This window comes from Thalassophryne amazonica, chromosome 8 (assembly GCF_902500255.1).
Source record: "Thalassophryne amazonica chromosome 8, fThaAma1.1, whole genome shotgun sequence".
Taxonomy (NCBI): Eukaryota; Metazoa; Chordata; class Actinopteri; order Batrachoidiformes; family Batrachoididae; genus Thalassophryne; species Thalassophryne amazonica.
In genome coordinates this window covers 16,006,522-16,021,790 of record NC_047110.1, presented here as the reverse complement: position 1 = coordinate 16,021,790, position 15,269 = coordinate 16,006,522, and the positions used below count along the sequence as shown (strand labels likewise).

The following is a 15,269-nucleotide window of genomic DNA, read 5'->3' as shown; positions in this document are numbered from 1 at the left end:
ACACAGATACTATGATATTACAAGTTGGACAGGACATAACATGATTTCTCTGTACACATAATAACCAGTTAATAGCTGGATGATAGATTGAGAGACACCGGTATTTTCATATTAACTGAGAATTTGATTAGTTTAAGGAAACTCCACTGAATATCATATTATTCAATTAATGCAGCCATCACACCACTTCATCATTTTACCCATGGAGGCCAATCCTTTATTCTGTAGGACAACTAAAATACAACACAAAGTAGCGCACATCACATCACAAGTGTTCTTGGTAGTTTCTATCCAGTGTAGTTGTCATTTTTTACACTCAGTGCCCATGTTCTCAAAAATGACAAGTCCACTTGCAGCCATGTGAGTGTTAAAACAGTGAATTGTCATCCAAATCAAAGACTTTTTTAACTAAATAAATGTGCAGTGTGCATGGATATGAAAACATTTTTTGACCCATAAAGCTGTTTTCATTTTATTATTTGTTATGTACATTAATATAAAGGGTCAAACAGGTCAGTTGGGCATCTGGTTGATTTTAAGAGGTCAAGGTACAACTGCGAGTCGACTGCGTGATTTTACCTGCAGCTGAACGGTAGCAGAAATGATCATACTTTTCCTCAGGTCCCCGACTCGGAACATGAAGGTGGGCCGACCATTACGAGAAGCAATGACTGCATTTCTGGAGAAGATGAGTGTCTCGGCTCGGCGGTTGGCTTGGGCGGTCTTCATGAACACACAGCCAAGCATCACGGCATTAATAATCAGTCCCAGGATGTTCTGGACGATCAGCACTGTGATGGCCATTGGACACTCCTCCGTCACCATCCTCCCACCAAAACCAATCGTTACCTGAAGCCCACAACGTTCACAACTAACAAACAGAAACACCAACAACACTGCATCAAACTGGACAGGAGCTCTCACCTGGACTTCAATAGAGAACAGGAAGGCTGAGGCAAAGGAGTGGATGGCCGTCACACAGGGGATGGGACCTGGCTCGCCACTGGGGTCGCGGAGATCCAGGTCTCCATGAGCAAACGCTAGGAGCCACCAGATCATAGCAAACAGCATCCAGGAGCAGAGGAAAGCCAAGATGAAAATGAGGAGAGAGTGCTGCCACTTCAGGTCCACCATGGTTGTGAAAACATCCTGCAGGAATCGACCCTGAGACACAACACAAGAAGAACACAAGCTCCAGCCAACAACAAAAACAAACAAACAAATAAACCCAGTTTGTGTGTGTCTTCGTATATAAGCTACAGAAAAATACGAGTGAAAACTAGTGAGGAGATATTTAGCTTAGGGCTAGTGGCCGGTGATCACTTTAGTATTTCTTCTGTTTGTGTTGTTGCTTATTGCTGACTAATTATACTGTATTTGTTGTCTTTCTGATGTTTGATTCTGTTTTTTCTCTCTGTCTGAGGTGTATCTCCATACAGAGATGGGAGTGGTGTCAACTTCTGCAACCCTCCTGTCCTGTGCACCTGTCTATTCATTTTGTAAATTGTTTTGTTAATTGTGTCGCTAGCATGGCCCAAGTAGAGGGTCACCCCTTTGAATCTGGTCTGCTTGAGGTTTCTTCCTCAGAAGGAGTTTTTCCTTACCACTGTTGCCTGTGCGCTTGCTCTGGGGGTTGGGAAGGTTAGACCGTACTTGTGTGAAGTGCCTTGAGGTAACTTGTTGTAATTTGGCGCTATATAAATTAAAATAAATTGAAATTGAAACGTTAGTCAAACTAACACTAATACAGATGTCTGAAACTGGTGGCCCAGGGGCCAGTGCAGACCTGTAGATCACAGTCTACAGCAGACCTTATGATGTATAACTAAATACAACATGGTTGTATTGTATCACCACAAATCAGAAAAAGTTAGGAAGATATGGAAAATGCAAACTGATAAAATAAACAAATAAAACAGCAGTGATCCTTACATTTATTTTGACTTCTATTTCACTGCAGACAGTATGACCCTAAGATATTTTGTGATTTGTGTGGTCAACTTTATTTCATTTGATAATATACATCCATTGCTGCACATTAAAACATTGGAAAATTTATTTCAAAAATAAAGATTAAATAAACACTTTTTCAGCCAGTTTTCTTGCAAAGCCTCAGGGGGTGAACATATGAACATTTCTAAGTCACTGAATATGTCTTGGACATCATTTACATCAGTTATTAAGAAATATAATCATTTTGGAACTGTACAATAAATCTGTCAGGTTGACAGTTCTCAAAAATTGAGCAACCATGCTGGAAGGAGACGAGTGAGGCAGGGGTCAAAATACATTTTTTAACCTACTTGCACTGGTGCGAGTAACAAAAAAAATACTTGCACCAAAAAAGTTACTTGCACAACCAAAAGTCAGTCTTATATCAACCTGAAAACTCCTCCTCTGATGTGTCAGACTCTTCCTCTCTGGGGAGAGTTTGAGGGGAGAGCAGCAGCAGCGGCAGACAGTTTTTTCACGTGCGCGAACGAATCGTCCCTGAAGATTATTTTATTTATTACCTACACAGATGTATAATAAAACAAATAGTGACTGGTTTATAACACAATTATGACAGAGTTTCAGGGGAGAGAGAGCGAGGAACTACGGAGCCCTGGAAGTGTCATCGCAAAACGTTTTGCATGTGGAGAGAATGTACGCTCATTTTATTATATTATGTGCACGTTTTATTATAATGTGTGCACATTTTATGATATTGTATGCACGTTTTATGATATTGTGCACACGTTTTAAGCATTGTTTTAGTAAATCAAGGGCATGATCTACTTAAACGTGGCCACAATGTGTAAAACTTGCACTCAATATTGTCTTGACACATAAATGTTGGCTATTAGCCAACAAACCAGCCGACAGTGTAATACATTTACCCATTAGAAATGGATCTGGTCAGAGTATATCATCATGGGTTGGGCGCACAAGGACATACAGAGAACTCCAGCTGCCCAGCATGGCATTATCTGGAGTTTAAGCACATTAAAAAGGATGACACATTTTATTAATTTGAGGGCTCAATTAAAGGAAAACGTGCACAGGAATTATCACGGCCAGGAAAACGTGCGCACGTTTTATTAATTTGAGAGCACGTTTTATTAATTCGTGGGCTCAATTAAAGGAAAACGTGTGCACAAATTATCATGGCCAGGAAAACGTGCGCATGTTTTATTAATTTGAGAGCACGTTTTAGTAATTTGTGGGCTCAATTAAAGGAAAACGTGCGCATGTTTTATTAATTTGAGAGCACGTTTTATTAATTCGTGGGCTCAATTAAAGGAAAACGTGCCCACAAATTATCATGGCCAGAAAAAAATATCACTAAGTGACCTCTCCCGGGTTCCATAAGGAACAGCAGCGGCAGCCAGTTGTTTTGTTTTTTTTCACGTGCGCGCGCGAACTCATCGTCCGTGAAGATAATTTTATTAACTACACAGATGTATAATAAAATAAATGGTGACTGGTTTATAACACAATGACAGAGTTTGAGGGGGAGAGAGAGAGAGAGAGGAACTGCAGCCAGCCAGTTTTTTTTTCCTTTTCTTTGTTTACATGTGTGCGTGGGAACACAACAAACAAACAGCAACTTGCTCCGTGTGTGAGAGTCATAAAATGCAGGGAAGATGAAGACAATACACTGGAAATTGTTTTTCCTTATTTATTCCTTTATTGTTTCATTTTACTGGTGCTTATAGTTGTTAAAACTTGGATAAAGTTAGTTACACCAGTGCAAGTGCAGTATAAAATTACGTGCACTGCTCGAATAATGCATGCACAAACTAGCACATGCACGTACTATTTCGAGCCCTGTGAGGTAAGCCACCAAGACATCAATGACAGCTCTAAAAGAATTCTAGGCTTCTGCTGATCTTTTTCTTTTGGCTGCTCCCGTTAGGAGTCGCCACAGCAGATGTGATGCAAGTGGAGAAACCGAATAGTGGAACATTTCATCCTCATTTGCAGCTTCATGTTGGAGTGGAGAAGAGAGAGATTGTAAAACAAGAAAACAGATCTAATCTAGGCTCAGGTTTATCATGTGCCTTCTGGCAAACTGAAGGCTGAAATTTTGCATGTTCTTTAAAAAAAAATCCTCTTCCATAGCACCTCATCATGAAGCTGTATAACTGATGATGCAACTGATAACTGAATTTTCCACGTCCCAACTTTTTCTGATGTGGTGTTGTACATGTGATGCTAGAAGAGATAAATGCTTATGTTAAGGCTGCAACCAATGATTATTTTCATAATCAGTTATTTTTTCAATAAATCTGAATTAAAATAATACTATTAAATAAATGATAAATTATGTAATTTTTATGCACAACTTTTTAATTACAATATTTACAGATAGAGTTAATTTAACACCAAAGTTACACATTGAAAGACTTAAATATGTAAATAATAATTATTACTTAGTTTAGTTTGACAAATTATGAGAATGCTTTACTTTGATTGTGTTTTTGGAGTCATATACAATGAGGAAAATAAGTATTTGATCCACTGTTGATTTTGCAAGTTTTCCCACCTACAAAGAATGGCTCGGTGAGAAGGCAACAACTGTTTGTGAAATTATTAGAAAATGGAAAAAACAAGATGACTGTCAATCTTCCTCAGTCTGGGGCTCCATGCAATATCTCGCCTCGTGATGATTCTGAGAAAGCACAGAACTACACAGGAGGACCTGGTCAATGACCGGAAGCAAGCTGGGACCACAGTTGCAAAGTTTACATTAGTAACACACTACACCGCCATGGTTTAAAATCCTGCAGGGCAGCAAGGTCCCCCTGCTTGTCCCAGCACATGTCCAGGCCCCTTTGAAGTTCACCAGGGACCACTTTGATGATCCAGAGGAGGCATGGGAGAAGGTCATGTGGCCAGATGAGACCAAAATAGAGCTTTTTGGTATCAACTCCACTCGCTGTGTGTGGAGGATGAGAACAACCCCAAGAACACCGTCCCAACCGTGAAGCATGGGGGTGGAAATATCAATTTTAGGGTGCTTTTCTGCAAAGGGGACAGGACAACTGCACCATATTGAAGGGAGGATTGATGGGGTCATGTATTGTAAGATTTTGGCAAACAACCTCCTTGCCCCAGTAAGAGCATTGAAGATGGGCTGTGGCTGGGTCATCCAGCATGACAATGACCTGAAACACAGCCAGGGCAACTAAGGAAGGGCTCTGTAAGAAGCATTTCAAGGAGTGCTCTGGAGTGACCTGGCCAGTCTCCAGACCTGAACTCAATAGAAAATCTTTAGAGGGAGCTGAAATTCAAAACCTGAAAGATCTTGAGAAGATCTGTATGGAGGAGTAGACCAAAATCCCTGCTGCCGAGCGCAAACTTTGTCAAGAACTACAGGAAACGTCTGACCTCTGTAATTGTAAACAGAGGTTTCTGTACCAAATATTAACCTTCATCACTTCATCAGTGCTCAGTGCTTCATCAATATCAGTGCTCAGATGACATCATCTTTCATGTTACTCTGGTGTGTAGGGTAACCACTGTGCATGAGGCTGTTTCAGCGGGACTATGCATTGGATCTCACCCATAAAGATGGAGCTGTTGCATGCAGTACTTGTTAAGACAAGATAAGAGCTGTTGGTTTGTGTTTAACTCTCATCTCCTATCTACGGTGCATCTGGGAAGTATTCACAGCGCTTTGCTTTTTCCAGAATTTATGTTACAGTCTTACTCCAAAATGGAGTAAATTATTTTTTCCCCTCAAAAGTCTACTCACAGCACCCCATAATGGACAACATGAAAAAGGTTTTTTTTTTTTGTTTTTTTTTTGCAAATTTATTAAAAATAAAAATAAGAAATCACATGTACATAAGTATTCCCACCCTTTGTTCAATACATTGTTGATGTCAAGGCATGAGGATGCATGGCACAGAAAGTGGGAGGACACAATATGCAGACTTGTTGACAAATGTTGGAGGTAAAAAATAGACTTTATCGTTCAAACAGGCTGGAATACAGTACACAGGAAGGCAGGCAGAGAAGCAGAGGTACAGGTAAGTACAAGGCAATAACGTGGTCAAAAAACAGGCTGGGTTCAAAGGCACGGAGAGACACTGTAACATGGGCTGACGCAAAAAGCGAGGTCTGAAAAACAAAGCAAGGTCAATACACAGTGTGGCAAAACAGGACTATGAAAAAAAGGCTGGAACAAAGATATGAAGGTCAATGAACTGCCAGGGAGTGGAGAAAGTGAGGGGCTTAAATAACACAGGTGCAGTAATTAGGGAAACAAGACGCACGTGTCAGGGAATGTTCAGGAAGGGAGGTGCAGTCAGGGAATGACACAACTAATGACGACATAACGAGAAACAGAAAATAACGGACGGGACATTTTATCCAATGTGAGCGAAAAATCCGTTATTCAAAATCCATTATATCCAGTGTTTGTTACATGGAAAAAAAATTGGGACTTTTTTGTCCGGTGACAGCAAATATCCAGTTTATACAATGATGGTTTAGGTGAGTTTCATTGTACATCAGAATGAACACTAAATTTACCCCGAAAAGCTTTGACAATGAAGTTGCTTCCATCCCACACGGCTGACTTTATTTCCCCAAATTTTTCTTCTGGTCAGATCTGAAGGGAATCTGTACATCTCAAGCCCTTGCTGTGTCTATTTGTGCAGCCAAACACACAGCATCCTGGCATTTTCAGTGAATAAATAAATTAAATAGCTGGATTTACATGCAGATAGATTAACTAACAGTGAACACTATTTTGGCCCCAAGATGGCACCAGGAGTCACGTGACCGTTTTCTTCCGACTTGTCATGTCGCTACTCTGAATAAAGGGACTCTAGGTTCTTGGTCACCTCCATGACTAAAGCCCCTCCCCCCTGATTGCTCTGTTTAGATGGCCGAGTGCTGGTGGATCCAATTTTCTTCCATTTATGGATGATAGAGGCCACTGTGCTCATTGGGACCTTCAAAGCAGCAGAAAATGTTTCTGTACCCTTCCCCAGATTTGTGCCTCGAGACAATCCTGTCTCAGAGGTTTACAGACAATTCCTTTGACTTCATGCTTGGTTTGTGCTCTGACTTGCCCTGTCAACTGTGGGACCTTATATGTAGACAGATGTGTGTCTTTACAAATCAAGCCCAGTCAACTGAATTTACCCCAGGTAGACTCCAATAGGGCACCGCAGGCTCGTCTGAATCCTGTGCGATATTGTGGGATTTCACCACTTACAGGGACCTGCGCTCCATTGTGCAATATACAACCCCTGGCAAAAATTATGGAATCACCGGCCTCTGAGGATGTTCATTCAGTTGTTTAATTTTGTAGAAAAAAGCAGATCACAGACATGACACAAAACTAAAGTCATTTCAAATGGCAACTTTCTGGCTTTAAGAAACACTATAAGAAATGAAGAAAAAAAATTGTGGCAGTCAGTAACGGTTACTTTTTTGAGGAAAAAATTATGGAATCACCCTGTAAATTTTCATCCCCAAAACTAACACCTGCATCATATCAGATCTGCTCGTTAGTCTGCATCTAAAAAGGAGTGAACACACCTTGGACAGCTGTTGCACCAAGTGGACTGACATGAATCATGGCTCCAACACGAGAGATATCAATTGAAACAAAGGAGAGGATTATCAAACTCTTAAAAGAGAGTAAATCATCACGCAATGTTGCAAAAGATGTTGGTTGTTCACAGTCAGCTGTGTCTAAACTCTGGACCAAATACAAACATGGGAAGGTTGTTAAAGGCAAACATAGTGGTAGACCAAGGAAGACATCAAAGCGTCAAGACAGAAAACTTAAAGCAATATGTCTCAAAAATCGAAAAATGTACAACAAAACAAATGAGGAACGAATGGGAGGAAACTGGAGTCAACATCTGTGACCGAACTGTAAGAAACCACCTAAAGGAAATGGGATTTACATACAGAAAAGCTAAACGAAAGGCATCATTAACACCTAAACAGAAAAAAACAAGGTTACAATGGGCTAAGGAAAAGCAATTGTGGACTGTGGATGACTGGATGAAAGTCATATTCAGTGATGAATCTCGAATCTGCATTGGACAAGGTGATGATGCTGGAACTTTTGTTTGGTGCCTGTTGTGTGGGCCGCTGAAGAGGAGGTACTGCTGGCCCACCACCACCAGAGGGCGCCCTGCCTGGAGTGCGGGCTCCAGGCACCAGAGGGCGCCGCCGCCTCACGGGAGCAGCCTCGGTGACAGCTGTCACCCATCACCTGAGACAGCTGACGGCAATCATCAGTGGGGTATATCAGCAGGACGGCATCTCCACCTCATTGCCGAGATATCGTTTTACCGGAGAGGTAACGTATTGACGCTAACAGAGTGTATTCTTTTGGATTGAGCTAGTTATTTGGATTACTGTTCCAACGAGAGGTGGAGGTAACTTTCCTGCTGTTCGGAGTCCTGGGTGCAAACGCGCCCCCATCTGACTGTACTTTGTTTCCTCGCCAGCAGTACCAGGTCCGACACGCGGAGGCAGTGGCCACCTGGGAGTTCGGGACTTGGCGGCTCCAGTATTCCCGGGGTCCTGTGGCGGAGGAAGCCGTGTGGTACCGGTCTTACCTTGGAGAGGCGTCTCCTATCTTCGAGCCTGCCCACACGACACTTTTGTGAATTGACTGTTGTCCATTTCTGTGATTGGTTGTATTCGTTGTGCACATTCACAACAGTAAAGCGTTGTTATTTGACTTACTCCATTGTCCGTTCATTTGCGCCCCCTGTTGTGGGTCCGTGTTCCTACACTTTCCCAACAGGTGCCTTTCCAATGAGATTTATAAAGATGACTGCCTGAAGAGAACATGTAAATTTCCACAGTCATTGATGATATGGGGCTGCATGTCAGGTAAAGGCACTGGGGAGATGGCTGTCATTACATCATCAATAAATGCACAAGTTTATGTTGATATTTTGGACAATTGAAAGGATGTTTGGGGATGATGAAATCATTTTTCAAGATGATAATGCATCTTGCCATAGAGCAAAAACTGCAAAAACATTCCTTGCAAAAAGACACATAGGGTCAATGTCAATGAGCAGATCTGATTTGATGCAGGTGTTAATTTGGGGGATGAAAATTTACAGGGTGATTCCATAATTTTTTCCTCAGAATTGAGTGATTCCATATTTTTTTCCTCTGCTTGGTCTAAAAAAGTAACCGTTACTGACTGCCACAATCTTTTTTCTTGATTTCTTATAGTGTTTCTTAAAGCCAGAAAGTTGCCATTTGAAATGACTTTAGTTTTGTGTCATGTCTGTGATCTGCTTTTTTTCTATAAAATTAAACAACTGAATGAACATCCTCCGAGGCCGGTGATTCCATAATTTTTGCCAGGGGTTGTATACACAGCATCACTTCACACAGATAAATGGTGTTCTGTTTTGTTTTCGACTACAATCACCGAAGCAGTTGTGAAAAGTGTTTTTTTTTTCAGTGGAGAAGAAAAGACCACCTGAATGGGAGACGTCGTGTCGATAAGTGTTAGCCTACACAGCTAACCAGAGTAGCTCTGTTCTCTTGCCTGCAAAATCATCTTGACACGTTTGTTCGCCGGCTCATAAACAAACCGCAACACGTCTACTTTCCCACTGCATCGTCTCTTTTTCTTTGCATTTTCACCTTGTTTGTGTGTAATTTGCCCAAAAACCCATTGAAAATGCCGTGGTTGGTTCCCTGGAACTCGAGCAATCACGTCATATGCGTCATATTTTACCCCTTTAGCGCCCGCCAACAAACTAAACTGCCTAATTTGTGCCTAATTAAGCTGCAGAAACATCTCAAGGATTATCAGTGGAAAGAGGTGCACCTGAGCTCAATTTTGAGCTTCATGTCAAAGACTGTGAATACTTATGTACATGTGATTTCTTAGTTTTTTATTTTAATAAATTTGCAAAAATCTAAAAAAAAAAAAAAAAAAAAACTTTTCACATTGTCATTATTGGATATTGTGTGTATAATTTTGAGGAAAAAATATTTACTCTATTTTGGAATAAGGCTGTAACATAACAAAATGTGAAAAAAGTTAAGCGCTGTGACTACTTTCCAGATGCACTCTATCTTTACACTGTGTTGTAGTGATCATTCTTTGTCTATTGTATTACACCAAGTCAGCAACTCCTCCAAACAAGCACATAGTCTGCACCAAGCCACAGCACCCTGGGCAAACACTGACAAGTTTACCACTGGCACGTAACGCTTTTCTACCCAATAATCAATACACTTCTTGGGTTCATTGTACCTAACACACATACCAAGTTTGGTGACAATCAGGCATTTAGGAAAGAAGTTATTGCGCTCAAAAATGTTTTACAAAGTATGCTGCAGTGACTTGACGTCTGACTTTTTGAACCCAGAATCAATACACGTCTTGGGGTTACTATGTGTAATGCATAATTCAAGTTTGGTGACAATCAGATTGGTACAACTGAAGTAATCTTACTCACAAGTGAAGTGTCTCATCACTGACTAAATAACTGACTGACTCACTGTGCATAGTGATGCTGAGCCTACTAGCTGCACTGTGGAAAATAAAACAAGAACATACAAACAAAAAAAACTAAGTTACAACACTATACCTTAAAATGGTCATTAAAATGACCACAAATGATCTTTATTGAGTGAATACAACATTTTATTGTGATATTGTGTACGTGTGTTGTCATTTAAGGTGTTATCTGTGTGCTGCACTCTTAAAATGTCACAAAGTCACTGTGCTTAGGGAATAACCCTGTTGTGTCTGATGATGTGCGGATGTTAATGCTGGATTTTCCAGTCGCAAATTGAGTTTTGCCAGTTTTGAAAACGTATATTTTCGACCGTAATCCCGCATTAATGTCCACAAATCATCACACACAAGGGGGTTATTCCCGTTCTAATACAATTCCATTGTTTGCACGGTTTATTTTTCTGTAAGTAATTTGGTTGGGGAAGCTTACCATAGCAACAGCGTCATTTGTCTCGCTCTCAGGTGACAGCGCCATTACTGACATCTGCGTAGCAACGCGGTCAGGGCGTGGAGTAATACAGCAAATGTGAAACGGTTGAACATTTTGCCACTATCAATGTGATATATTATTGTCGGAAATCTCACACAACTAACCAATCAGATTTCAGAACAAATATAATTGGATTAGAATAGACTTTAGATCTGCTTTATGTGATTTAAAGCACAAACTCTTTGTTGTGGCAGGAATGCAGCTGCATCAGGTGGAAGATAGCAAAGACACTCAGTGTGCTGTGTGCCGCTTAGCGGAAGGTCAGCTTTGGGGATTGGTGTGTTAAACCTTTGTATGCTGTAGATGTGTTTTGTATTAGAAAGATGTCATAAAGCACTTTGTAACAATTTCGTAGATTGTTTGAAATTATGATTATTACTGATCCGTCAGTCAACATGTTCCACATTTGACAATCACAAGATGGTAGGTTCTTGGTGGAGGTTTGCACCCTAATGAGTGCTGCTTATGTTTATGCAGCGCTTTGACAGTGGAAAGGAAGTCGAGAATTTTACTGAGCCATCTGTGCATCTGCCAATGTTCAGAGCAGAGCGGGGTGCTGCAGTCTCCTCTGATTTACCTGCTCTCTGATGTTCTTGTGAGCCACATTGCAGGATCCGGTCTTGGTGATAAAGCGGGCTCTCTGTGCTCGGCACCGGCTGCGGTTTGGCTGGTTCTGTTCCTCCGCCAGACGGGTCAGCAGGAAGCCGTCTGGCAGAAGACCTTTCCTGGCCAACATGATGGTACTGCACGTGTACAGCTGCAACTGCAAAACTAAACACACACACAGGTTTAAAGTAAATTTTATAAGTGCTGTCAATTTGTCAAACCAGTTGATCACTGTGGCTGATTCACAAACAATGTATTGTGCCTGTACACAATCGACGCGACACAAGATATTCACATTTCACAGTGCATGAATTAACAGATTGTAAGTGAATAATCATTTCTTTAGTTTTATGATTCAACAGTATCCAGGGTTGAGCTGCTCCTGCAATAAAAAAAAATTAATTTGGAACTGGGACAAATCTATACATATTTGATTGTGAGTCCAGCTTTATTTGTTTTAAATTACAACAGCTTGGAAGCCTACAGCTATGTAATGAATTTTATTTATTTTTTAATTATGCATTTGACTGCAGCTGTATGCTGAAGCAGATATGTTAAGGAAGAGCGCACATTATTAACTACAAATGAAATTAATTATATGAAAGGACAACATTTCTGAGAGATAACATATCTTTGATGAAGTGAACACTACAAGCCTCTTTGTCACCGAGTGGTCCCCACTGTTTTCCCGTGTCTTGGGCTCCTCCTGTTCGTTGCTCTTAACCACTGTTTTCTCCTCACAAAATCCTTTGGAATTCTGCGAAACTTCAGGACTATTTGTTTGTCCATGTCCCTATTTGTACGTCCACGACAGATGCACTCCTTCCCCATTGTCCATTTGGATGTTGATTGTTAAAGTCCTAAAATGTGCAAACACCACGGTGTACGGTGGTGCCATGTTAGAGGCACTGATGGCCGGGCTACTGTAGGAGTGGGATATTCCCGGAAGAGACATTGCATCAAATTCTCCTCTCCAGCTATTTCATCATTCATTATGCAGAAATGTGATTTAACATTTAAAAAGGCAGTGATCGGAAATGACAGGGGGAAGCGGGACCGCCCTCCAAACAAGTCCCTTCTTCCAGGCTGTTGGGAAAGTACCAGTGTCCCAAATCTTATTCACTCCTGATCCAACATGTCCCTTCAGCTGTTCACTGCCTCCGAAATCGCACTCAGAGTCCCACACTGCTCGCAGCTTCTGACTGACTGTGCCAGGTCAGCGCTGCAATATGGACTTGTGGGAAGGCTGCCGGACTACTTTCGAAGTTTCCCGGATGTAAACAAGAAGACATGCAGCTGAACATTGCCAAAACAAAGGAGATGGTAGTGGACTTCAGAAGGTCCGGGCCCACTCTGCAGCCAGTTTCCATTGAGGGGGTCGATGTGGAGGTGGTCCAGACTTACAAATATCTGGGGACACTTATGGACGATAGGTTGGATTGGTCAGCCAATACTGACACCCTCTACAGGAAGGGACAGAGCAGACTGTACTTCCTGAGGAGGTTAGGGTCCTTCAGGATCTGCCATAAACTCCTGCGAATGGTCTACCAGTCTGTGGTAGCCAGTGTCCTCTTCTCTGTGGTGGTCTGCTGGGGGAGCAGCATGAAGAGGAGGGACGCCGGGCGACTGGACAGGCTGGTGAGGAAAGCTGGTTTACTGCTGGGAACAGAGCTGGAGACACTAACATCAGTGGCAGAGAGAAGGACCCTCTGTAAACTGCTGGCCATCATGGACAATGTTGAGCACCCTCTGCACAGCGCCATCATCAGGCAGAGGAGCTCATTCAGCGGCAGACTGCTGTCCCAGTCTCTCTCTCTCTCTCTCTCTCTCTCTCTCTCTCTCTCTCTCTCTCTCTCTCTCTCTCTCTCTCTCTCTATCTATCTATCCAGCATGGCACGAAGCCACACACATGCATTAATAAGAGGGTGAGTAATCACGATTTAGTTGAAATTTTTGCCATTCGTGTGACTTAAAACATTGTCAAATTAATACATCGGCAACTCACGCGTTGTTTTGCAGTGCAGTTATTCGTTTCTGTGGGACTACTTTAGGTGTAGTGATCGCGTCTTGGTGACGAGGCCAGAGCGTGGATGCACACAGAATATTAAAAATCTTAATAGTGGTTCGGCCCAACTGAGAGAGACCACTGCTGCCTGAGCAGCGGTGAGCGGTACAGTATGTCACAGGAGACTAAAACGAGCTGTTACAGGGCTAAATTATGATCATAGCTGTGGGGTTTCCACATTTGCAGACAAAACCTATGGGAATGTCAGGATGTTTAATATCACATTCCAAATATATTTGGCTGAAAAATGCGAAAAAAGACGATTTACACAACATGACCCATTTATTTAACATTCAGAGTTTGTCCTGACATCCAGACAAACACGCTGATAAGGAGCACCTTTGGCTTCGGGACATTCTGACTGCATCTTTCATTATTTTGTAAGATTTCGTTTTATAAACGACGTGTTGTTCAGAGAGCATCATCACAACGCTTGACGTTAATTATTATCATCTTACACAGTGTGATGAAGACCCACACACACACACACGTTACCTGTTCAAGAAAAAGCAGCTGGGCTCACAGGAAATATCTGTAAAATCTGATATTACTTGCTATATTTTTCATTTCGAAATGAAACAGGAAAAAGAATTCATCCTTTTCGACCCTGGAGCAGGACGAGTGTCAAGTTACAACACAAAACACTATACAAAGGTATTCCGGCTTTCAAAATAAAATACAACTAAGCGGGTTACGGCGCTGTCGCCGAAGAAATGTTTCATTCAAAACGTGAAAATGTATGCTTTACGTTATATTTTTAAACATATACTGAGTATTAATGTGACTTATTTTGTTAAAGCTATGACAAACTTTCAGAATTATGCAAAAGTTTTTAACGATTAGAAAGTTTAGAATAACCGTCTTTCATCATCTCATTATCTCGCATCACCATCAGCCATATTTTCCCGTAATTATGGCAAAATATGTCACATGAATGAACTAAATCATATTAAATTTTATGTTAAAAAAATGAATATATGGTGTCTCGTAATAACTGAGAAGTCTTAAGTGTAAGAAAAACTATATTAAATTAGTCAGTATATTTCTATGAGTTTCTGATTCATACTGTAGTTGGGTTTGTGTTTAGAAAGCATGAAACCCGTCTTTTATCTCTGAAATAGTGGCTATTACGTTGAAAGTAAGAAAACAACCCGTTTTAAAATGTTTTTTCTAGCTTGACACGCCTCTTCTGCGTTCATGCTGTGCTGAGCAGGTTTCTGATCTGATGCAGAGGCACACTAGGACCGCCAGAGGGCGATCGAGGACAGTAAACGTGTTAAAATTAACAGGAGCCAAGTATTAAATGAGAAGTTCGACATTTTTCTAATTGACTCTATTTTTGGAAGTTGCGGGTTGTCTGATCACTAGGAACAGCACTGATTTAGAATGTAAACACACTCACAGGCTAACCAGCTATATAATGTCATGGCACTGGGCATTAGTGTAATCCCACCTCCAGTCTGTCATTCCGACTGCGCATCTCACCGCTGTCACACTGTTCTTGTACATGTCCTGCACTATCCTAACATACTTCTCTGCCACTCCAGACTTCCTCATACAATACCACAACTCTTCTCTTGGCACCTTATCAT

At 41.4% G+C, this 15,269-nt stretch overlaps 1 protein-coding gene across 2 annotated transcripts in view; it reads right to left on the bottom strand.

Moving 5' to 3' along the window:
- kcnj11l (potassium inwardly rectifying channel subfamily J member 11, like) overlaps positions 1–14,300 on the bottom strand; it is a 35,538-nt gene extending 21,238 nt beyond the window's left edge. Inside the window, exons 1-4 of one of the 2 annotated variants that reach the window (XM_034175767.1) lie at positions 14,173–14,300; positions 11,584–11,777; positions 925–1,164; positions 580–849 (exon numbers count right to left, since the gene is read on the bottom strand). In XM_034175767.1, the coding sequence (XP_034031658.1) occupies positions 580–849; positions 925–1,164; positions 11,584–11,742 (669 nt within the window). In that variant the 5' untranslated portion in view covers positions 11,743–11,777; positions 14,173–14,300. The remainder of the gene's footprint in view (positions 1–579; positions 850–924; positions 1,165–11,583; positions 11,778–14,172) is intronic. The other variant, XM_034175768.1, reaches the window with a different exon arrangement.
- Positions 14,301–15,269: the final 969 nt, after the last annotated feature.